This window comes from Mastigoproctus giganteus, chromosome 9 (genome assembly GCF_048544385.1).
Source record: "Mastigoproctus giganteus isolate SK-2022 chromosome 9, ASM4854438v1, whole genome shotgun sequence".
NCBI classification, from domain to species: Eukaryota; Metazoa; Arthropoda; class Arachnida; order Uropygi; family Thelyphonidae; genus Mastigoproctus; species Mastigoproctus giganteus.
Genome location: NC_143583.1, coordinates 52,149,341 through 52,173,595, shown reverse-complemented (window position 1 = coordinate 52,173,595; position 24,255 = coordinate 52,149,341). Strand labels below are relative to the sequence as shown.

Here is a 24,255-nt window from a genome sequence, read left to right as displayed (position 1 = left end):
CATAATGTCCTTGTTTATATTCCAGCACAGCCGCTAAAGTCAGAGGAGTGTACAATTCGTTATTCTGACAATGAATGCAACTGTTAACTGTATTTATCAGTCAGGTGTGACTGAACCACAGTCCACTCAAGTGGATATGCTACTGCACTGTCATGTATGACCACTCAGCTTAGCTGAGCATACTCGATATATCCCAGTTAACATTTCAAATATTTAAGGAAATATTTTGATGTTGCCTTTAAATAATGAGATGTTAATCGGCAGCAGAGAGGGCAATATGACTTCAAATTTTTTGTGATATAGTATTTATTGGCAGTCAATATTCAACAGCTGTCAGACGTGGGAATGGCATTAGTCTTGATCAGGTTGCAAGCGGGCTGTATTAGAATAAGCATTAAGACAGTTAAAGCTATGAACCATCCATATGACAGGGAAATAAAACATGAATTCAAAAAAGTAATATATTTATAATTAAAATTTGTGGCCGTTAAAAACCATTTATTTTATTTCAATAATTAACCATCTGGAAAACAATTTTTAATAGTCAATTTTAACCTTAAAACACACCTCAAATTTTCTTTTTCTTTATTCTGTTATGCCAATGTTAGCCCTCTTACTAATGGATTGCAATAATTAAGTATTAAATTTTTTATTATTTTTAAATGAAAAATTATTAAATTTAAAAATGTTTTTTACATCAGTTATTTCCCATGAAACAAAACCTTTATTACTTTTCCAAAAAAAAAAAAAAATAAAATAATAAGTATGAAACTATTAGCCACTTCCATTTTAAAGTTTACTAAACCATTAAGCATGCAAAATTTCGGACTTATACAAGTACACATATTAATATGTTCTATCAAATAAATAAAATAATAATGAAGGCAATAAACCATTTTACATCAAAAGTAATAATTGACAAAAAAATATTTTATATAATAATTAAATGTAAAACAAACAGTATCTAATCTCTGTAGCAATTGCAACAACTATTGGTGAGACACGTATTTTTTTTACATTAAATTGAAACCAAAATTAGCCAGATAAAGCAGAAGGCAAATAATGCTGCTTCATCTATCAACATAGTTCACACAATTATTCTGCATGAACAATAACTTATGATTTCCAAAACTATTTAACAGTGTTTGTATATTTAGAAAGGTGGAGAGAGAAACAGCCCATAACCTTGAATTGGTGATTAACATGTAGCTGAGGGGTTCATCAGACTAGGTAGTATTGCTGCAAGATTAAAACTGGTAAAAGGTCATGTCTTCTTTACAAGATGGCACTAATACTAAGCAGTGCTCAGTACTTAATTTTTTTTTTAAAATTTGCTGAAGAAGTAAACTGTCATAAATTTATAGATGGATGAAGCAGAATACTGATTGTCAAAACACTCTTGTACTAAATTATGCCTATTTCTGTGCCTCATAATTTTAAGATTAAGATGAAAAGTTTGTTACAATTTAAATTATATCAAATATACTGCACATTTTTAATAATATAAGGAAGAGTTCATCTAAATTCCATCTTATAAGACAGAATAGCATTAAAGGTTCCTGCACCTCAGAAAGTGTTTGTTTGATTAGAATTTTTCAGGAGCATCCGCAATTATGGCTATAGTATACTATTTTTATGGTGGTATAGTATAATATTTTTATGGTGGATGACACAATGGTGAGGCTTCAAAAGCAATTTGAAAGCTGTACTGCTGTTACTGTGATAATAGCTACAGACTAGAAGAATGTATTTAAATTTATCAATGAATGCAGCAAGGTGGTTCTTCCATTAAAAGTATAACCAAATCTAAAGAGGAAAAAATTCTCTTATTTATAAAGCTCTGAATAAAGAAAGCTTGCCTTGCAGTTCAAAATGTACAAAGTCTTAATATGATTTTTTTTTTTTTTTTTTTGGTAGTTGTTGGTGCATCGGCTTCTGTGGCCATAATGCACCTCTCAAGGTTTTTGCAGTACTTTGATCCAAGCCCGAGGTGGTATTCGAACCCGCGACCTTTGGGTTGCCCGGCTAGTCCAGTCGGCGTCTTCATATGATAAACACTCCATGGTGTTAGGAGCTTCCACCTAAAATAACTGAAATGATATCAAGAACAGCATTTTAGCATCTCAGTTAAAAAAAGTAAAGTAAAGTGCAGCCATTATCAACCCACTGCAGGGTGGAAGCCTCCTCAACAATTCATGCTGAGGGAAATGGACCATAATCTGCCACGCTGGTCCAGTGCGGGTTGGCAGATCGACCGTATTCAGCAGTCAGGGGCTTGAACCCCAGTCTACTCAAAGAGCGTGTGCTACTGCACTCCCGCTCCTGCCCACTCGGCTACGGAGGCTCAAACAATAACATATTTACTCTTTTTCTTGATAGCAGTGGAGTCCTGTCAAGGATAAGAACAGATAAGGATGATGACAAAGGTGGTAGTGGAATGTTGAAAAATGAAGATAATGACACTCTCCTCAAGGGTTGTTGCTGTTTTATGCATATCAATAACTTAAGCCATAGTGTGTCACTGGGTATTATGTCTTCATACAGTATGTGTACCAACAGGTATATTGTTGGGCTGAAGAACCCAGAATAACTCATGTAATCCCATTTCCTCCACCTGAGATCAACTGCCTTGATTAAAGAGGTTAAAAAAAGTAGAGCTGTGTCATTCAACTGTTTCAGAATAAAAAAGTAAATTCCATCTGGACCAACTGCCCAATTGGGGTACTTTGATGAGAAATTTCTAATTCATGCAACTAGACATTGTGAAAGGATGGTTATATAGAAGAGAAAGAGTAATATAATATTTTAATTTTTATTTTTCTGCAGTTAATGCAGTATTACAAGCAGTTACTATAGAAAATTTCCCCCAAATTACTTTCTGATCTTAAATTTCCTGGAATAGACAATACAGTAAACCTCCGCTATTCGCGGTATCTGTATTCACGGTTTCGCGGTCGCTGATTTAATATAAAATGAAACCTAAAAAAATGTGAATTTTAAAGCGCTGTGAACATTTTCCACCATAAAAAAACATGGGCTGTCTAAAATTATCTTTCCCGGTCAAAACAGCGCTCAGTGGGTGGGGGGGAAGAGGGGTGACAAAATCGCGAGCGTGGATGTTTCTCGCTAATCCTTGTTCAGATGTGTTGTCATGGAAGGTTTCGTCGTTTGCTTTTAATTTATATGCTTATAAATTGAATAAATTTATCAATTTATAAATTGATATGCTTACAAAAGTGATAAATCTACCGTTTTGCAGTGTAAAACAGACTTTTTCGAGTGTGTTAACGAAAGAAAGTGACTTTATTGTGGACAAGTTCTTTCTAACCCGTACAAAAATATGGCTACGAATAACAAGGGAAATGTGAAAATATCAAAGAAGGTGATGACATTAGCGAATAAAATTGAGTTATTTGACAAAATTTCTAATGGTGAAAGTGTCTCTTCAGTGGCAAAACATAAAATCAATGAGTCAACGGTACGGTCAATCAAAAAATCGGAATTAAAAATCCGCCCTAGTGTCCGTGAAAACGCGCTAATTGCTTCAAAAATTTGCTTTGTAACTCGTGTTGTTAAAATAGAAGAATGGAAAAAGCTTTAAATCTGCGGATAGAAGATCGAACTAAAAATAAAATTCCGTTAAGTTCACTCATCATTCGCAAAAAGGCAAAACTCCTTTATCAACACTTTAGCGAAACTGGTGATAGCACTGGCGGGATAAGTTTTAGCTAGCAAAGGGGCTGGGGCTGGTTTGAAAGATTTGTTTGAAATTTCTAAAAAATATTACATTTAATATTAAATTGTTTCTTATTTTCATTTCGATGCCATATGCTTGCATTTCACTATGTACTGTCTATGTACAGTCATATTATGAAGGTACATACAATTGTTAAAAATGCATTTATTTTTAACCGTATTGGTACATTCTTAGAGAGCACAAGGGCCTCATACTTTTTTGCTGCACTGTATCTGTCATATGATATTTACTTCGCCGGAGAAGGCAGAATTACTTTCGCTTTCGCATGGGAGCAGAGCCGCACCCACGAAATTCCAAAACCACCGTCCGACGCCTGCCGTACGTTATTTATTCGTGGAGCGGGCAAGTGTCCGAGTGTATTGTTGACCGAAAACAGAAAAGTCGCGGCGCTAGTCATAAAAACAAGGGAGTTAGATTTTCGGAGAACACTACTAGTATTGTGTTTGATTCAGGCATCAGCAGAGTGTTTATTATTTCATAGTTTCTTGTGTCGGAGTAGACGATTTTATGTCCGTTTTGGCCTTTGGGCGAGCCTCATACAAACATGTAATTCTTTCAAAGACTTTCATAAATCGGATTTTCGGTTGAGTCTGAACACTGTAAAGCTACAGTTCCCCAGATGTTTTTCCGCTTGACGAAACTAACTAGAGGGGAAATAGGGGGAGGCAGTTCGGTTAGCAGCTAGGGTGTGGTAAGGGAGAGAGCAGTTGGAGCTGAGCCTTGGAGAGTGTCGTTGGTCGGTGAATGAGCTGTTGACTTGTAAGGGAGTTAGCGGAGTTTGAGTTAGAATTTTGTTAAGATAGAGAGCCGTCGCAATGATAATCTTTTTTAGAATGTGAAGAAAATATTCTTAAGAAGGGGAAACGAAAAGTCGGAAGAAGAAGAAGGCTAAAAACTCGTTAATGAGATATAGGAAGGAATCGAGATGAACTACTGTCCTGTAACTACAGTTCCTGAGACGTTGCTGAATTATTCGGGTAAGTTAACCCTCGTTATTTAATTATAAACGGAACTTAATTGCGCTAAGTCGAACATACTTCCATCCCCCCCCCTTTTAGATATTTTTTATGTGCTTAAAGACATCAATCCTCACGCACACTCATACTTTGATGAGAGTTTTGTTATTTTACTTAGCATTTCATATTTAATAGATACTGTAACTTGTACATGAATACCGGACGTTATTTAATTAGAATTAATTATAATTAAATATTAAAACTGAATAATCCTAATTAACATTAAAACTGAATATTATAATTAAATATTATAACTGAATATTATAATTAAATATTAAGACTGAATATTAATCATGGCCTACAATCTTACATGTTCCACCAATGTGGTGTAATATTCGTCAGCTACGCGATGTATGAACGCTCTTTGGCTGTCGAATGTTCATGAAGAACATAACAATTTGCAAACCCATACCATTATTAATTAATCCGTTGGTTACCTAAATATGTAAAGGTATAAAAGCTCAAGGCTATTTTACTAAAGACTTATACACTGTTTTGTCTAACTGTATTTTGTAACGATTTAGTATGTTTAATAAACCATGTTTTGTTTGCTAATTTTCTGCTTATTGATTACTCTCTGATGACACATGATTTCTTTGAATGGATTACTGATAAAGAACTGTTAAGGCGGCGCTTTTGATTCTAATCAAATAGAAAGGAGTCAAAGGTGAAAATCACACAACGCAATCTTTGATGTTGCAGACTAGCTCAACGTCCATCTGGGTTAGTTTTCAGAACACGGGATTTGTCCTAACTAACTGCTAGACGATTACATGAAAGCCAGGTTTCTCCGGATGCAAATATTAGTGTAACTCTTGCAAAGAACATTTATTCCTAACTGACACATCACACCATAACTGAGAATTGTTGGAACCCTAGCAAGTTTATACTACAACGGAGAAAAGACCTGCGCAACACAATACATACATAGACAAAATTTTAGACTAGTTTTTCTTATATATTTCATACTTTGGAACGGAACCCCTTTATTACTATGGGAGCCATAACTCAGTATTCACGTTTTCTGTATTCGCGACATTTCTCAGGAACGTAACCCCCGCGAATAGCGGGGGTTTACTGTATATAATGAATCAGAAAGCAAAAATCCACCATAAATCAATTGGCAACAATTGCCTCATAAATAATTGCTAACTGTTTCTACAGAAAGAATAAATTAGCTTGTAATCAAGTTACTCAGAGGGAGACAGGGAGAGACATTAGGATGCTACAGCAGATTACGAGACACATCTGGTGAGTATGGGCTTGGCACACCCAGGGTCCTGAGCCGGATATCATCATTCTTCTCTTTCTTGGTGATTCCTTTCTACCACTCTCTCTCTCTCTCTCTCTCTCTCAGGGTAACTCGGGAATTATAAGCCTCAGGCTTCCTTGCACCATATAGCTAATAATAATAATAATAACTTGATATGAATGGAGTGACAACTACTGTACAGGTTGCTGTGTGTGTGTGTGTGTGTGTGTGTGTGTGTGTGTGTGTGTGTGTGTGTGTGTGTGTGTGTGTGTGTGTGTGAGAGAGAGAGAGAGAGAGAGAGAGAGAGAGAGAATCAAGGCTTTAGCATTCCTAAAGTTTATTTAAGGGAAAGTCCCTGAAATAAACTTTAGAAAAGTTCCTACATGACTTCCTTTCTCTGAAACTTGACTTTTGTCCAACTTTCCTCACAGTGAGGTAATCTACCTTGAAGATTTCAACATTAACAGCTCCATCTGGGGATAAATGGGACTGTTGTACTGGAATCCATAGGATAACAAATAATTAGGCATATAACCAGTAAAATAAAATAAGATATCTTTAATCACAAATAGATACTTGTAGCTTTCAAGGCTGAACGTGCCTCTTTGTCAACAGAAAATGGAAACTTTAAGAGATAAAATTATTCTAACGGACACGGTTGTGCATGCAGTGAGGCGTGCGAGGGCACGAGGTAGGTCATTCAATCATTAAACTGGTGTTCATTGTTGCTGCATGGACGTGCATAGTTTTACTCCAGTGCTTGTCTAGACTTAAAACGGTTGCCTCTAGGATGGGGTGTAGTCTCATGCCTTTGCAGCAGTTCATGGCTCTCGAATTACACATAGGAGAGACCTCGAGATGTCTTCAAGACCACCTTGCAGAACACGACAGAGCGATTCGCCTTGCTGAAACTGACCAGTCCGCAAATGAGGAACACTTCTGGTCCACCCACCACGACCTCAATCCCAAGTGGGACTATGAAGTAATTGACCACTCCCGACATTTTTGCCACCGCCTCTGGTTAGAGTCACTCAATATATTGTGTAATTCGAGAGCCATGAACCGCTGAAAAGGCATGAGACTACACCCCATCCTAGAGGCAACCGTTTTTAATGACTGAATGACCTACCTCGTGCCCTCGCACACCTCACTGCACGCACAATCGTGTCCGTTAGAATAATTTTATCTCTAAAGTTTCCATTTTCTGTTAACAAAGAGGCACGTTCAGCCTCAAAAGCTACAAGTATCTATTTGTGATTAAAGATATTTTATTTTATTTTACTGGTTACACGCCTAATTATTTGTGAGCTCCATCTGGCTTAAGTTTTCTAGTCAAATCGACCCAGCTGGGCAAGTTGCCGAGGTTTTTGCAATTAGTAATGCTCTCACCCATTGTCTGGTGTTCTGGTTGTTCATTTAACAATTATATTAAGGGAGGTAAGTAAACCCTTAGCCATAATTAGGAGTGCACCCTTGAATTCAGGGAAAGTCCAGACTTCAGATTATCAAATCATTAAATTTTTTAACTAATAGCAATTCAGTATATTTAGTATTCAGTAAAATTAGTAAAGAAACATGTGAAACTCTCTTTTTATGTTCTTTGTGACCCTAACATCCTATGCAGGTGTTTATGACAGTGCTGAGAAAAATTTCCAACTTTATATCTGGTTCGTTCTAACACTCTTTACATAACTCTTTGGAACCTCGCCATGGTCTCATTTTCATAGCCAGATCTAGTTCTTGCAGTCACAGTGTTAGAAAGTCTATGACTACAAGATCAAATAATTTTTGGAGTAAAACTAGCCCCTCTGGAGTAGTAAAAAATAAGTTTCTGCAGCAAAAAATCTCAATATATGTATACAGGGTGATTCAGGAGGAATAGAAAATATTTTGGGAGGTTATAGTATTGATTATTATGGGTAAAAAAATTCATATAAACATGTGTCCAATTCTCAATGGATATGGAGATACAACTGTTTGAAACTGGCACGCACAGCTCCCTGAATCAGATGTGACCAAGAAGCAGTTATAACCCGACGCACCCTGTTTGAAGTGTTGTTAAGAATGCTGCACATCTTTACACATGCTGAATATGTCAATATGGTGTTTGTCTATGGTTTTTGTGGTGGAAGTGCTACTGCTGCTTGTAGAGAATACCGTGGATGGTTTCCTAACTGCAGAATACTGGCTTCAAGAGTGTTTACAGCAAACTGCATGAGAGGGGCACACAGTTTCCAGAGCTCATATTTCTTTTGAACATGCAAATTAACAAAATGTGGATGAAATAGAACACACTCTTCAGTCGGTATAATGTAGTCCTACTATTAGCACACGAAGAATTTCTAAGTGTATCGGTGTTCCACAGTCAAGAGCATGGCGAACATTATGGCTTGTATCCATTTCACATACAGTGGGTGCAATACCTTCAACCAGGAGACGATGCCCAGCGATTGGAATTTTGTCGGTAGGTAAATGCTAATTGCCAATTAATTCCATTAATACTCTTCAGCGATGAAGCTACTTTCACCGGTGATGGTATCAAGAACACCCATAACTCCCATAGGTGGTCAGACAAAAATCCACATGTCACTGTAAAAATACATTTTCAACATCGCTTCTTTGTGGTGTGGTATCATCAACAATCAGTTGATTGGGCCTGTTATGTTACAAAATCATCTTATAGGGCCCATTTACCTAGAATTTCTGTAAAACTCGGAGGATGTTCCATTGGCTAAATTGGTACATACTTTCAGCATGACAGAGCTCCTGCACATTATACCCGTCTGGTGATACAATATCTAAATTGAACTTTCCCTGAACGATATATTGGCTGCGGTGGTACCATTCATTCCCCACCAAGGTCTCCAGATCTCACTCTGTTAGATTTTTGTTTGTGGGGATGGATGTAAAGCTCAGTATACAAAGAAAAGTAAGGGTAAAACAACAACATCTTATCACAGGATGCTCACCTTTCAATTGCATTGCTCTCTCAATGTCTAACCAACAGCAAGACGGACTCTTCACAGATTCGGGGTCGACAAGGCTGATTGGAACCTCTTCTGGGAAACTCTGAATACGACAACCCAGAACTTTAACCCCTCAGACCTTAGTCCTAGCCAACACCAATGCACGATCGGTAAAATAACTATGAATGCTGCAAATGCTGCTATCAAGAGAAAACTGACTCTCAAAGTGGTCCCCACAGCTCCAAGCACTAAGGCACAAAGGCAACACCTGCCAAAAATGCTACCAGCAAACTCGTCGCTTGTGGCCAGAGGTGGAGATAGAGGCCCTGAGGCAACCACCGCTTTGCTTATTGGAGGCTTGAAGTGGTGAAACTCATGTTTAGTCTCTAGAGCAAAGTTTCCGGCAAACCCCCCATACTTCTCCTTCAACCCATGCACGGTACTAAGTACTATAGGTTTTGATACCTTTCGTGTTTGGGATTCATAAAAAAAAAAAAAACAAACTCTACAGGGAAAAAAGAAACAAATACACAGCTCAAATCAAAACCAGAAAGAAACTTTCCTGGGAATACCTGGTCTCAACAGTCAGAAACACTGACCCTCCCAGGGGGGTCTGCAAAATAGCCACCAACAAACTCCCTAGGGGTGAGGTCATCCTTGCCACCAAACTTCTGCAATGCAATTACACAAGAACACGGCAGGAGTCGATAAACAACATCCTGGATGCAATGTTTTTACCACCTGTTATTCTGAGCACCCCTGACCAGATATGACTATACCAGAGGAACTCTGACTATAATCCCTCACATGTTGAAGGAGCCTTCACTCGAGTAGATCTTGAAATTGTAGCAAGCAAAATTCGAAACAGGAAATCACCCGGCGAAGACTTATTGGAACCTGAAATCATCAAAAAGACAGTAAAATATATCAAGGGCTACTTCCACAGAGGGCTACTTCCCCACTGATTGGAGATCGGCAAGAGTGAGACTCATAACGAACCTGAAAAATCAACAAGACCTTCTGGGATCCTATAGGCTGATCATACTGCTCTCGGTGCTCAGCAAGACTTTCGAATAACTGCTCTATCAAAAGATTGAAACCCATTACATTGGTGTGGGGCTTGCCTCTCCGAATCAATACGGTTTCAGGAGAGGGTGCTCTGTACCTGATGATCTCGAAAACATAATAAACGAAGCACACACCGGCGCCAGCAAGTATTTCTAATAATCTCAATAGATTTTGCTGGGGTGTTTCACTCTCTATTGTGGCCAAGCGTCCTCACAGGATCTGGAAGGCAAACATACCCATCAACTTATACCAATGCATCCAGACCTACCTAGCAAATAGAAAAGTCAGCGTCAGTACTCTGTACTGCCAGGTGTTGTGACCAGTCTTCAGGGGATGCCTGTTCTGTGATCCCTTCTGTGGAATCTGGTCCATGATGAGATCTTTAACTTTGACCTGAACACAGTAAAAATGCAAGCCTATACTGATGATTTGATAATGATGTCTGAGGCAAACAGCAGAGCCCAAATGGAAGCAACAACAAATCGAGCCATCTCAACACTGCTGCACTGAACCCAAGAGAACCATCTCAGAATTTCATTGGAAAAAATGAATTCAATCCTCTTGAGGGGCTGTCTGGATATTAGGAGGCCCTCCACAGATAAAAATCTGCAGAACAACCATAAAGCTAAAAACAGAACTAAAATATCTTGGGATAGTCCTGGATAAGAACATGTCATTCACCCCACATCTCAATTACCTATGTATCAAAATCAGGAATTACTCCACTACGATTTCCAGAGTTACCAGAAGGGACTGGGGCTTGAAGAAGTGGATACTAAGCCTTTTCTACAAGGCTATTTTCATCCTGGCTCTGTCATATGCCACAGGTGTGTGGTACAACAAAGCAAAGCAATCTGCAGTAAACAGGAGAAAACTAGACACCATACAGCACTCTATCCTCCTAACTATCTCCAGAGCATGTATGGTTAGCACCCACGAGCTCCAGGTCCTCGTTGGATCCCTTCCCCTGGACTTGGAAATTATGTGCCATGGGCTGCTTTACCAACTGTCCAAAGGGAGAGTGGCCAACTGCATTGGCTTCACCACTGATCCAACAAACAACACAAGTGCAGAAAAGAGGCGTCTAATGACACACCTGTTGCAGACCTGGCAGGCCCGATGGTCTAACTCCCCCAAAGGAGCCATAACTGGAAATTCTTCCCGGATGTACATCGGATATACCCAAGCCATCCTCTATGGTTCACTCCAGCCTCCATGCCACCTCATGGGACATGGTTCCTGATGAAATAGTCAAAAAATATATGTAAATATTCTGAATGTCTGTATGAGTAATGAATATGTTGCATTTTATATATATATATTTTAAACATCAGAAAGCAATTATCAGTCAAAACAGTCTTTCAAATGGCATACCTTTTAAAATGTGTTCTTAGTTTTGGTTCGGTGCGAGCACATCCTGTTGGATTTATTGCCAAAGGTAAATCAAGAAGTGGTGAACGTCCATACCTGAAGTTATAGTCATTCAAAGTGTCAACACCTGGAAGCTAAAAAAAAAAAAAAAAAAAAAAAAAAAAGTATTACATAATCAATTTTCTCCTTTTATTTTGCTGTTTACATTTAAGTTCCTGTACAAAGAACATAGTTTTTTAATCTTCTTTATACAAATTATGACTGGACTGGGTTCCTTTTTGATTAGAGTTTGAAGTATTTATTTACATCATATATCCTTTAAATATGATTAAAAATTGTTAATATTTAATAATAACTAGATGTGTGGGGAAGGGGAGGATTTTGTGTGAAAAGAAGCATACCAAAAATAAACTTTCAAGGTTTAACTAGGTCAGTAACAGGGAAGAACATGGACCTTAAGAAAGATGGTTATAAACAGCATTCACTTAACATTAACCGCTTAGTAGTTAACTTTTTTCCAAGAAAATGTTAAAAAAACACTTTTTTTTCCCCACACCCCAGTCTAGTTTTCAAACCATGGTTGGCTTAGGAGATTATTATATATATGTCTGTGTCCTCCTACATTAATAAAATTTCTATTTATAGTTGGATTAAAACAAAATTTATCACACACACCTTTCCAATCAGTCTACTCAAGTATCAAATATCCCCAAATGTGAAGGTGGTGGGGGGATAATTTATCCACCACTTTGAAAGAAGACTGCAGCTATTTGATTTAAGCATCATCTGTTTGTAACTAATTTGTTTATAAATTTAAATTATTATTTTAACACCACCAGAGCTTGTTGCTGATATCCACATATGTATTTCCTCTATTAGACAGTAGGAATCAGAGCTGTAATACTCAATACGTTCTACGTTGATAATAATATTAGTAAAATAATAAGAGGAGTTTACCTCAATATAGTACATAGAACACTTCTGTATGATACCCTCCAGAAATTAAAACGGAAAAAATGAAAAAATCGACAACTTACCGGTACATTAGAGTAAATTATAAATAATTAAATAATCAATTTAACACAATTCAAATCAATTTAAAACAATTAAAAATCAAATTAAAGCAATTAAAAGAATCTAACGAAAATATTCAAAACGATTTTCCTTCCTGAAGCTGACAACGCCTTTCGATCGTATGTCGTGATCACACGAATGAAAATTACCGAATTGGGTTAAACCTGAAACTTAAATAGTGATATTTGTCTTCGTGCATGCGTGTAAAGGTCCACGCATCGGAGATCAAATATGGCCGCCGAACATTAACAGAATTCTCGTGTAATTTAATTTCAACGGTTTCTGCAATTAATAGTCGCGTATAATTACGTTGAACGTTAAGTATTTTGGCCTCGTTAAATAAAAAACATGTTAATAAAAAATATGTTTTTCGTTAATGGCATGAAAGGCTAATTCTGACGCTGCTGAACAAGAAGCATGAACTGAGGCTTCATGTTGATTTACACGAATATTAAGAGAAAATCGTGTCAAACCTTGGTAAGACGAGTCGCAATCACCACAAGAAATGTTGTATACCAGATCATTAATTTGTGTTGAGAACACGGAAAGAACCGAGCGATTGTTCAGTATAGTGTGTAACTTCCGTATTGGCCTAGCTACAATTTTAAATTCGGTATCTTTAAAGAATCTGTTAAGCTGTTTGTGCCACTGTTCAACATATGGAACAGAAATAAATTATTTTTTGATATTACTATTGTTGATTGGTGTAGTATTTTGTATCCTATCCTTAGCTTGTACCCTAATTCGGTTTATTGTGGTAATGGAATAACCCCTGTTTAAGAATCTGCTAGTTAATATTTGTATTTCTGAGTCCAAAGCAGAATCCGTCGTTGAATATTTATAGGCATTTAGAAATTGATTAAAGATAATCAATCTTTTGTAGGTGAACGGGTGATAGCTATTATAATGTAGAAGCATACCGGTGTTTGTAGTTTTCAATAGATGCTAAATTGTATTTTATTCGAGTCCCGGGTAAGTGTGAAATTTAGAAAGTTTAATGACTTTGTATCCGTATTGAAGCTGACAACGCTTTTCGACCGTATGTCGTGATCATAGGAATGAAAATTACCGAATCGGGTTAAACCTGAAACTTAAATAGTGATTATTTGTCTTCGCGCATGCGCATAAAAGGTCCAAGCATCGGAGATCAAATATGGCCGCTGAACATTAACAGAATTCTCGTGTAATTTAATTTCAACGGTTTCTGCAATTAATAGTCGCGTATAATTACGTTGAACATTAAGTATTTTGGCCTCGTTAAATAAAAAAGTATGTTTTTCGTTAATGGCATGAAAGGCTAATTCTGACGCTGCTGAACGAGAAGCACAAACTGAGGCTTCATGTTGATTTACACGAATATTAAGAGAAAATCACGTTGAACCTTGGTAAGACGAGACGCAATCACCGCAAGAAATGTTGTATACCAGATCATAGTAATATCAAAAAATAATTTATTTCTGTTCCATATGTTGAACAGTGGCACAAACAGCTTAACAGATTCTTTAAAGATACCGAATTTAAAATTGTAGCTGGGCCAATACGGAAGTTACACACTATACTGAACAATCGCTTGGTTCTTTCCGCGTTCGCAACACAATTTAATGATCTGGTATACAACATTTCTTGCGGTGATTGCGACTCGTCTTACCAAGGTTCGACGTGATTTTCTCTTAATATTCGTGTAAATCAACATGAAGCCTCAGTTCATGCTTCTCGTTCAGCAGCATCAGAATTAGCCTTTTATGCCATTAACGAAAAACATACTTTTTTTATTTAATGTTCAACGTTAAATAAAAAAATAAGAAACCGTTGAAATTAAATTACACGAGAATTCTGTTAATGTTTGGTGGCCATATTTGATCTCCCATGCGTGGACCTTTATGCGCATGCGCGAAGACAAATAATCACTATTTAAGTTTCAGGTTTAACCCGATTCGGTAATTTTCATTCCTGTGATCACGACATACGGTCGAAAAGCGTTGTCAGCTTCAGGAAGGAAATCGTTTTGAATATTTTTGTTAGATTATTTTAATTGCATTAATTTGATTTTTAATTGTTTTAAATTGATTTGAATTATGTTAAATTGATTATTTAATTATTTATAATTTACTCTAATGTACTGGTAAGTTGTCGCTTTTTTCGTTTTTTTCCGTTTTAATTTCTAGAGGGTATCATACGGAAGTGTTCTACGTACTATTTTGAGGTAAACTCCTCTTATTATTTTACTAGTATTTCCTCTATAAAAATATGTGTTTATGGGCTGATCTGCATGTTGCAGACTGAAAAAAACTTATTTACTTTTTTTTTTTAATGAAAACCCCAAGCACAAACGCTATTAGAACATATAGTACTAAGTACTGTGCATGGGTTTAAGGTTGAGAAGATGAAAGAAGATACTTTTTTGACATTAGCCTTGAATTTCTGTAGATTGTAATTTCTAAAAAAAAGATATGAGGGAAGGGTGTTGCAAAAAACAGAAATTGAAGGAATAAATGAGGAAGAAGAAAAGTTGGTTCTGTAAGTTTGAAATTGGACAGTAAAACGATGCTGACTGGTTTCCGCATGCTTTTGGACTGCTTTGGGGGGGGGGGAGAGAGAGAGAGAGAGAGAGAGAGAGCGAGCAGAAATTATAGAAGCCAATTCAGAAGAACACTACCCATGGCAGTATCTATAGAAAAGGCAAGTAGCAGAAACAGACAGAAAGTGGAGAGACTCTGTTAGAGATGGGTCATTAATTAGCCTAACTGATCTCTTTTGAATGGAATCTAGAAGCCTGAGAGAGAGAGGATGGAGGCCGTCCCAGATGTGGGAACAATATTTCATGGTAGGGTGATTTGTACAGAGTGAACAACTATTTGGAAGAAAAGTAATGCCAGGAGTGAAAGAGAAAACCCAGTTTTTTAGATGCAGAGGAAGCAATATTTGTAATGTGCTTATGCCAAGAGAGATTAGAAGGGTAATCCCCCAATAGAGATATATGATCTTGCCTAGAAATCATTGTGTCATTGAAGAAAAGCATAGGGGCAGAATAATTCTTTTTGTGAGATATAAGACAGGACTGATTTTAGAAGGATTGAAATCAACTAAGTTATTTTTTCTCCACTGGAGAATTACCTGGAGATCAGTATTTAATATCCACTTGAATATCCACTACCAGTTAAGGAACTGGTAGTGGATATTCAAGAAGTTGAATCTGTTTGAGCAGGGCAATGTTTCTCAAACTGGAAGGTGGAATGCAATGTGCTATCATCAGCAAACTATGGATAGGATTTCTGGTCAATGGATACAAGATGGAAGCTTATTTAGAAGACCTTTATGCCAAACACAATCAAAAGCTTTTGAAATGCCACGGGCAACTGTTCGAATTTCACCAAACTTTTCCATTGAATTTGTCCATAAATGGTTAGGCATAAGCCAATATATCACCAGTGGATCAACATTGACAGAATTCACATTGGCAATCATTGATCACATGGAAGGTTTCTAGACAGTTTAAGAGTTGGTTGTTAATAGATTTCTCCATTACTTTAGAAAGAGAAGTGCAATGGGGCAATAATTGGATGGGAGAAATTTATCACCCTTTTTAGGAACTGACTGGATATAAGCAAATTTTCAAGTAGTACAGAAAACACCTGTGGAATAAGAAAGTGAAAAAAAAAAAAAAAAAAAAAAGGCAACACAGAACAGGAGTAAGCTCAGAGCACAGGCTTTAAGAACAAGTGGAGAAATACTATTAGGACCTGGCACTTTCTCAACAACAAGACTTCAAAATTCTCACATCATCTTGATGGAAAACCATAAAAGGCATTGAATGGAGTGTACTGGGAATGGCAGGAAGTGGTGAGCTTTACCAAGATCACCAATACATGGGTTAAAAGAAAAGTAGGATGCTACTAGGTCAGTTTTATCCAGTGGTGTGCTGGTAAATTTTTAACTGGCTTGCTTAAAAAAAAACAAGACCAAGAATGTGTGTGTATATTTATTGTAAGTTTTACTGATTTACAACAATATGGAATACAAAAATTTCACACAATAATAAAATATTCATTTTTTAAAATTATAATTTCCATATAGCCAATTGATTCTCACAAAATGTTTCGTTGACTTTTTGCTGAGCTCTGGGGTTATAGTTGTGATTCAATCATGATTTGACAAATGGTGTGTGTGTGTGTGTGTGTGTGTGTGTGTTATGGAGGTTTAATGGCGCATAAGCTGCTGGGGCTATAATGCGCCTATTCATAGGAAACTGTTAAAAACAAATTTTTGTTGTAATAACTTGATTTTTGTTACAGTGACCTTTCAGAATTTATGATATAGTCCAATTTTTTTTCAGGAAAGAGAAAAATTCATTGATATTTGCTTCCTCGCCAATAATATGATTTAGTGTCATTGGTTCTCGCAGATTTCTCAGGGAAGACAGGACAGATGTTCTTTCTTGTTGATACTGTGGGCAGTCAATTAGAATATGTTTCACTGATAATTGAGTTAAACAGTGTGGGCACTGAGGAGGATCCTCTCCTGTGAGTAGATGGAGGTGAGTGAGATACGTATGTCCTATTCGTGCCCTTGCAAGTACCACTTCTTCTCTTCGCACTGTTTTGGTGCTAGTGTGCCAAAGCTTTGGGTGTTGTTTCAACTGATAGAGTTTATTATTGGTTTGGGATTGCCATAGATCTTTCCACTGTGCGAGACATGCTGTTTGTATGATGCAATTGTAGTCAGAGGCTGGAACATGGACGGAGGTTAAATCAAAAGTTGATGGATTTTTAGCAGTTTTGTCAGCGAGTTCGTTCCCCTTTATCCCCGAATGTGTTGTGATCCAGCAAAAGGTCACTGATTGATGACGTTCTTGTATTTGCAGTAGGAGACTTCTGATTTGATCTAACACAGGGTGAACCTTGTAGGAGGAATGTTGTATTGCTGTAATTGAGCTGAGCGAGTCCGTGTATACTATGTATTTTACAGATGGGTACTGAATCAGATTTTCTAAGGCTAATTTTATTGCATGGAGTTCTGCTGAGAAGCTGCTATACTGAGCTGGAAGAGCAGCCGAAATGATTGAAGTAGGAAAAACTGCCGCTGCTCCTACCGCTGAATGTGATTTGGAGCCATCAGTATAGATCGGTAAAAAATCGGCATATTTTTGAATATGGCTTGCATGGAGTTGTTTCACATTGATTATTGGTAGGCGATTCTTTCCCCATTCGTGAAGAAAAGTATCGCAGGTTAATTGTAGAGGCGGACTCCAAGGTGGTTGAGAGTAATTCATTACTTGTTGCCTGTTGAAAATTGGAATATTCCAACTCTGTGTTATTTCAATTAGGCGTAAGCCTGCTGGTCTTATTTTAGTGGGTTTGTTTCTATAGAGATTTTGCAGTGGTGGATTAAAGAGGTATGGCTCAACAGGATGCTGCCAGCAACTTTGTATTTGGGCTGCATACTTAAGAAGCAGTGCTTTTCTGGGGAGGTAAAGAGGTGGCTCATTAGCTTCAATATATAAACTATGAATAGGAGAGGTCCTGAACACCCCAAGTGCAATCCGCAAAGCACTATGCTGTATAGGATCTAGCCATCGTAGTATACTCTTACGAGCAGAATCATAGAGTGGAGCACCATAATCCAATCAGGATCTAATCAGTGATCTATATAAGAGCAACAAAGATGTACGATCTGCTCCCCAAGACAAGGCAGATAAAGCTCTTAGTATGTTTAGTTTTTTGAGGCAGGAAGTACGTACAAATTTAATGTGCTCAAGGAAATTTAGTTTCCTGTCAAGGATTAATCCTAAGAATCTGATGTTGTTAGTTACTGGAATGGTAAAGTTTGATATATGAAGTTCAGGGTCTGTATGCATTTTTTGTTGATTACAAAAATGGATGGCAACAGTCTTCTGCTGTGATAGACGATAGCCATTTAACCTTGCCCACCTTTGGACTTTATTCAGGGATATCTGCAGTTGCCGTTCAATGGATCTCATGTTCTGGGAATGGCAAGAAATAGAGAGATCATCAGCGTAAAGGTAGGTCTGAACAGCATTTGGAAGTTCTTTTGTGATGGAATCGATTCTAAGGGCAAAAAGGGTTGCACTCAGTACAGACCCTTGTGGCACTCCTTCTTCCTGTGAAAATATCGCAGAAAGTGAGTTGTGATATCGAACTTGGAATGAACGATTCTGAAGAAAGTTCCTAATGAATATGGGCAGGTTGCCTCGTAAACCAAGAGCATAAAGGTCACTGAGAATGCCATGACGCCAGGTAGTATCAAATGCCTTCTCAATGTATATGGAAACCATAACAAGATGTTCATTTTTTACAAAGGCATTACGAATTGCAGACTCAGCTTTGATCATGAGATCTAAGGAGGACCTGTTCTTACGAAACCCATGTTGGTGATTACTCATTAGGTGTTCTGTTTCGATGATCCAAACAAGTCGATTATGGATAATTTTTTCAAGTAGTTTACCAAGGCAACTGGAGAGGGAAATTGGCCTGTAACTGTACGGACTGGTAGGATCTTTACCGGGTTTCAAAAAGGCAAGAACTGCTGCATGATGCCAAGAGCTGGGATAAATGTTTTCTAGAAATATTCGGTTATAATAGATCAGCAGTATTTCTAAGTTTTTGTCACCAAGGTTTTGTAACATGATATAAAATATTCCATCTGGCCCAGCGGCACTGTCGCGTGTTGTTTTAATGGCATGTAAAAGTTCAGAATATTGAAGAGGCTGGTTATACGGAAGGGAAACTGATGTTCGAAAGTTGATGGCACGTTGTTCAGTTGTGGTCTATTTTCTGGAAATCCGGAGAATAATTTGATGCCGCAGAAACTTCGGCAAACGTTTTAGCCAAGGCATTTGCTATGTCTTCAGGAGCAGACAGTTCTTGCCCATTAAATGAAAGAATTGGCGAAGGGGTGGTTGGAAATTTGCCAGAAATCTGCCTAATTTTCTTCCATATTAACCTGGAGTTAGTGTTTCTATTTATGGTAGATGTAAACCGGATCCAAGAATTCTTCTTGGCTTGCCTCTGAATGAGGCGAGCTTTTGCCCTTAATTTTTTGTAGTTGATAAGGTTAGCTGTGGTTGGGGATTTACGAAATAAATTCCATGCTTTATTTTTTAACTTTTTTGCTTCTGTGCATTCTTCATTCCACCAATAGTTAATGTGCCGTCGGAACTGGGTATTCGACAGTGGAATTGAACAGTTAGCTGCAGATAGTAGTTTTGAAGTAATATAATCAGTGGCTTCATCTATCGACTGTATTCTTATAAATTTCTCATCCAGATTGACAGCTTACTGAAATTTGGCCCAGTTGGCTCGAGAGAACTTCCATTTCTTGCAAGGTTTGGCTACTGGCGGTGGTGCAGTGAGCAAATCACAAATAATCGGAAAATGATCACTGCCCATGGGATTGTCCATAACTGACCATTCCATGATTGGATACAGAATAGGGGAGCATATCGAGAGATCGATTGCAGAAGTTTGTCCAGTTGGTAATTGTATGTGAGTAGGTGCACCGGTATTAAGAATGGTAAGATTTTGCTTATCTACGAAGGTTTCAATCAGTCGGCCATGACTGTCCAGTTTAGTAGATCCCCATAAGGGGTGGTGGCCATTGAAATCCCCCAGGAGACAGATAGGGGAAGGTAGCTGCATTAGCAGGTTTTCAAGGTCTTGGTAAGAGAAGGTATGACTTGGTGGAAGATAAATTGATACTAATGTTAACTCAATTTTGGTTACCAAACGCACAGCAATGACTTCAATTTCAGTTTTCAAAACAATTTGCTTAGATGGGATTTTTGCATTGACCAAGATGGCCACACCCCCACGAGCGGAAGTGGAAGTATTACGATCTTGTCGGTAGATAGAGTAGTTCTTTGTGCTGGCAGAAATTTGGGAAGTTAAATAGGTTTCTTGTATACAGAAACCAACTGGATTGTAGCGATTAATTAGGTCTTGAATATCATTAAAATTGCAACGAAATCCTCTACAATTCCATTGAAGAATATAAGGCATTATTGGTGTTTAGTAAAAGAAGCTGTATCTGACTGTTTTTTTTGATGTGACTGTTTTATGGCGTTCAGGTTTCGGTTTGTCTTTTTTGAAGAATGGCCGACCGATGTCCATATCTTCTTCTTCCACATGTATTTCTAAGACTGGGTCTTCCTGTCTGGACGAGTCAATTGTATCCATGGATGTGTCTTGAATATTCATTTTGATGTTTGAACCTCGATTATTTGATGGAGCAGCAGCATTGGTTGGAGGAGTAGGAGAAGGATATTTCGCTGGTACTGTAAGAGCAGTATTGCTTGCCTGGTTCAACTGTTTTGGGATATTGGACTGTTGCTGGGAGAGAACAGTTTGTGCCCAGTCAGAGATTGAGTCGTTTGTGGGGACTGTAACATCAATCTGGGTGGCCACTGATTGATATTTTTGTGCGACACTGGCATATGTACGTTTTGTAATACTGGGAGCAATTAATTTTCTCGCTTCTTGAAAGCTTACTTTATTTTCGATTTTATATTTCACAATTTTCTTTTCGGTTTTCCACCTGTCGCATGTCTTAGAATAGGCGGGATGGTTGCCCTTACAGTTAGGACAGCTCATTTCTGTTGCTGAACAGTCATTTTGAGTATGATCGGTGGACCCACATTTGGGACAGACTGGGTTTCCTCTACATGCCGTTTGAGAGTGGCCATACTTTTGGCACTTATAGCATCTCAATGGATTAGGGATGTAGGGTCTAATGCGGCAAAGAAGATAACCTGCTTTTATGGAAGAAGGTAGGTTTGGAGTATTAAAAGTGAGTATAATATTCCTAGTAGGTGCCAGTGTGTTGTCCTTTTTAATCATGATTCTTTTTACTGCAATTACATTTTGCTCCTGAAGTTCTTGACATATCTCCTCCTCCGACACATTCAGTAGGTCCCAGCTGGATATAACACCCTTAGAAGTGTTTAGGGTACCGTGGGGAGAAACGTTTACTGAAATTCCAGCAAAATTTGTGATTTTTAGTAGATGCTCCGAATGTTTCCTGCTGATTGTTTCTATTAGTAGGTCTCCTGATTGCAGTCGCTTGACTGTTTTAGGAGATCCTGCAAGACTTTCGAGATGTTTCTGAATAAGAAACGGAGACAATTTGGTGAGAGGCTGATCCGTAAGTGAATGCATTATGAGAAATGCAGGAAAATCTATGTTTGAAGAGTTGGTCTTAAACCTCTTCGGTTGAGACATGTCATGTTCATTTTCTATGTCTGGCCGAGAACTTGTCGGCTCTAGTGGAGGAAACATATTGTGTTCCATAATTGCTCCTTTTGGCCCTTGGCAGATTAACTGTTCTGCCAAGATTTCCGGCCCCGCCACGGGGAGGCAGGAGCAGTGCCTGGTGTGACCAAGCGAGAAGTAGTAGGGGTTAGTAATAAATATATAAGAAGTAAAGAAAGGTGACTTTCCTTTCCGGCTCTGTAAAGTACTTTTTTTAACAAGAGCTGCTACTGAAAAAATAAGGTGAGAGGCTGATCCGTAAGTGAATGCATTATGAGAAATGCAGGAAAATCTATGTTTGAAGAGTTGGTCTTAAACCTCTTCGGTTGAGACATGTCATGTTCATTTTCTATGTCTGGCCGAGAACTTGTCGGCTCTAGTGGAGGAAACATATTGTGTTCCATAATTGCTCCTTTTGGCCCTTGGCAGATTAACTGTTCTGCCAAGATTTCCGGCCCCGCCACGGGGAGGCAGGAGCAGTGCCTGGTGTGACCAAGCGAGAAGTAGTAGGGGTTAGTAATAAATATATAAGAAGTAAAGAAAGGTGACTTTCCTTTCCGGCTCTGTAAAGTACTTTTTTTAACAAGAGCTGCTACTGAAAAAATAAGTTATTTTAAGGACAGGAACGTAAAAGAACTATAATATCACTTATGGAAAATCACTCTTTAAGCACAAAGAATTCGCTCAGTCACAATCGCTTGGCACCCGGGGCCTTGACAAATGGAGTTGCATCCCAATCCACTAACTCTTTTTCCAACAAATTTATCGTCATTAAAGCCGATATGTGACAATATCACGACAATTCTAGAAAAGAGGAAATCTTTGACAGACAAAGCATGAGAATGTCATTACCTTAAGAAGAAGCGGCCCAGGCAAAATTAAGCAGATGTTTGTTGGAAATAATATTCCTGTAAAATTGCTATTGGAGATAATCCCTACACGGGTTGATGCATAGGGAAAGGGGAGGGGAAAAGAAGCACAAAAATTGTTGAAATAAGTGCTCCCCAGCTGGATTTTCCGTGTCACCATATACAAGCTTATTGCCCAAATGACACTAGTCACTGTGGACTGAAGTGGTGCCGCTCCACAGTTTATAGCCATTGTGGGTTTAACAACCAGCTTGAAAATTCTTCAACATTTAACAACTGGTATGCATGAGCCAGCTCCAGCAACACCACTGGCTTTATCTTTGGCTGATGTGGCAATAGAACCATCTGGTTTTGAGAGAGGTGGGAACAGAGAGATGGGAAAAGTTGCGACCAATAGCACTGGCAAGAGAGAAGAATGCTCGACGAACATTTGGAAAATAAGCAAGTTTTCTACTCTTGGCCTATTCAAAATCTAGTTTGAACTGATTAAAAACTGCTTTACAATTTTTGCAAGCTTTGGTGTAGGCAGAAAATGTACCTAGATATTTGGAAACAAGCCAATTACAATATGCAATGTTCTTCTCTTGAATAGCTTTTATTGGAAAACCAAGGTTTAGATAAAGTAAGAGATTTTAGCATTAGCAAAGGCACATGATGCAAGAAAGCAACCTTATATAGCATAAGCCAAAAAAAAAAAAAAAAACCCCCTTATTTCACCCATCCACTAACTCCAAATGTTTGTCAAATTCTGCCTTGAACCTATTTAAGCTATCAACTTCTACAACGACAGATGGAAGTAGTTTCCACCAATCAACCACCCACTGGCTAAAGGCAAACTTCTGCACATCTATCATACAACTGTCTTTCCTCAATTTGAATTTATGCCCTCTCAGGCGATTACTCTGAGCAAGAGGAAGAATTCCATCTGCATTGAGCATACTCAAACCATTCAAGGCTTTATACACCTCAATCAGATCACCTCGCAGGTGCATAGTCTCCAGACACTGTAATTTGAAAAACTTATGCCTTTCTTCGTAAGAGCAACCCATTGTTCCATTCACTAATCTTGTTGCCCTTCTCTGAACTCGTTCCAACAGTTCTACATCCTTCTTAAATCTATATAATATCGGTGTGTAGATACACCATAGACAACTCTTAAGAAACTACAAAGTAGTTGTAGGTATCATTTGCTCTTTCTCATATTGTGCTCTGCCTTCACGATGAGTTGCCATGATATTGCACTACCTCGAATAAGTAACGCTTCACTAATAGAGAAGACTATCGTTACTTATTCTCAGTGAGTACCACCACCCAGACATGTTTCAAGGCTATTGACCTATCATCAGTGGGTGGGCAGGTACCCTGGTATTGCAGACATGACGACCCAGTTGTGAAGATAATCACACAATATGAGAGATGCCAAATGATGCCTACAACAACTACTTTGTAGTTTCTTAAGAGTTATCTAGGGTGTATCTACACACTGATATTATATAGATATTAAACTCTTAATGTATTATGCCTTGTGCATTTAGTAATTTTAAATATTGTCATATACACCTTTTGGCATCTCATATTGTGTGATTATCTTCACAACTGGGTCGTCATGTCTGCAATAC

General features: G+C 38.0%; 1 protein-coding gene across 5 annotated transcripts in view; it reads right to left on the bottom strand.

The window, feature by feature from the left end:
• LOC150080216 (histone-lysine N-methyltransferase 2C-like) overlaps nt 1-24,255 on the bottom strand; it is a 1,301,638-nt gene that overhangs the window by 40,853 nt on the left and 1,236,530 nt on the right. For all 5 annotated transcript variants that reach the window (XM_090381514.1, XM_090381519.1, XM_090381517.1 and 2 more), the window contains one exon: nt 11,434-11,564. In XM_090381514.1, the coding sequence (XP_090237640.1) occupies nt 11,434-11,564 (131 nt within the window). The remainder of the gene's footprint in view (nt 1-11,433; nt 11,565-24,255) is intronic.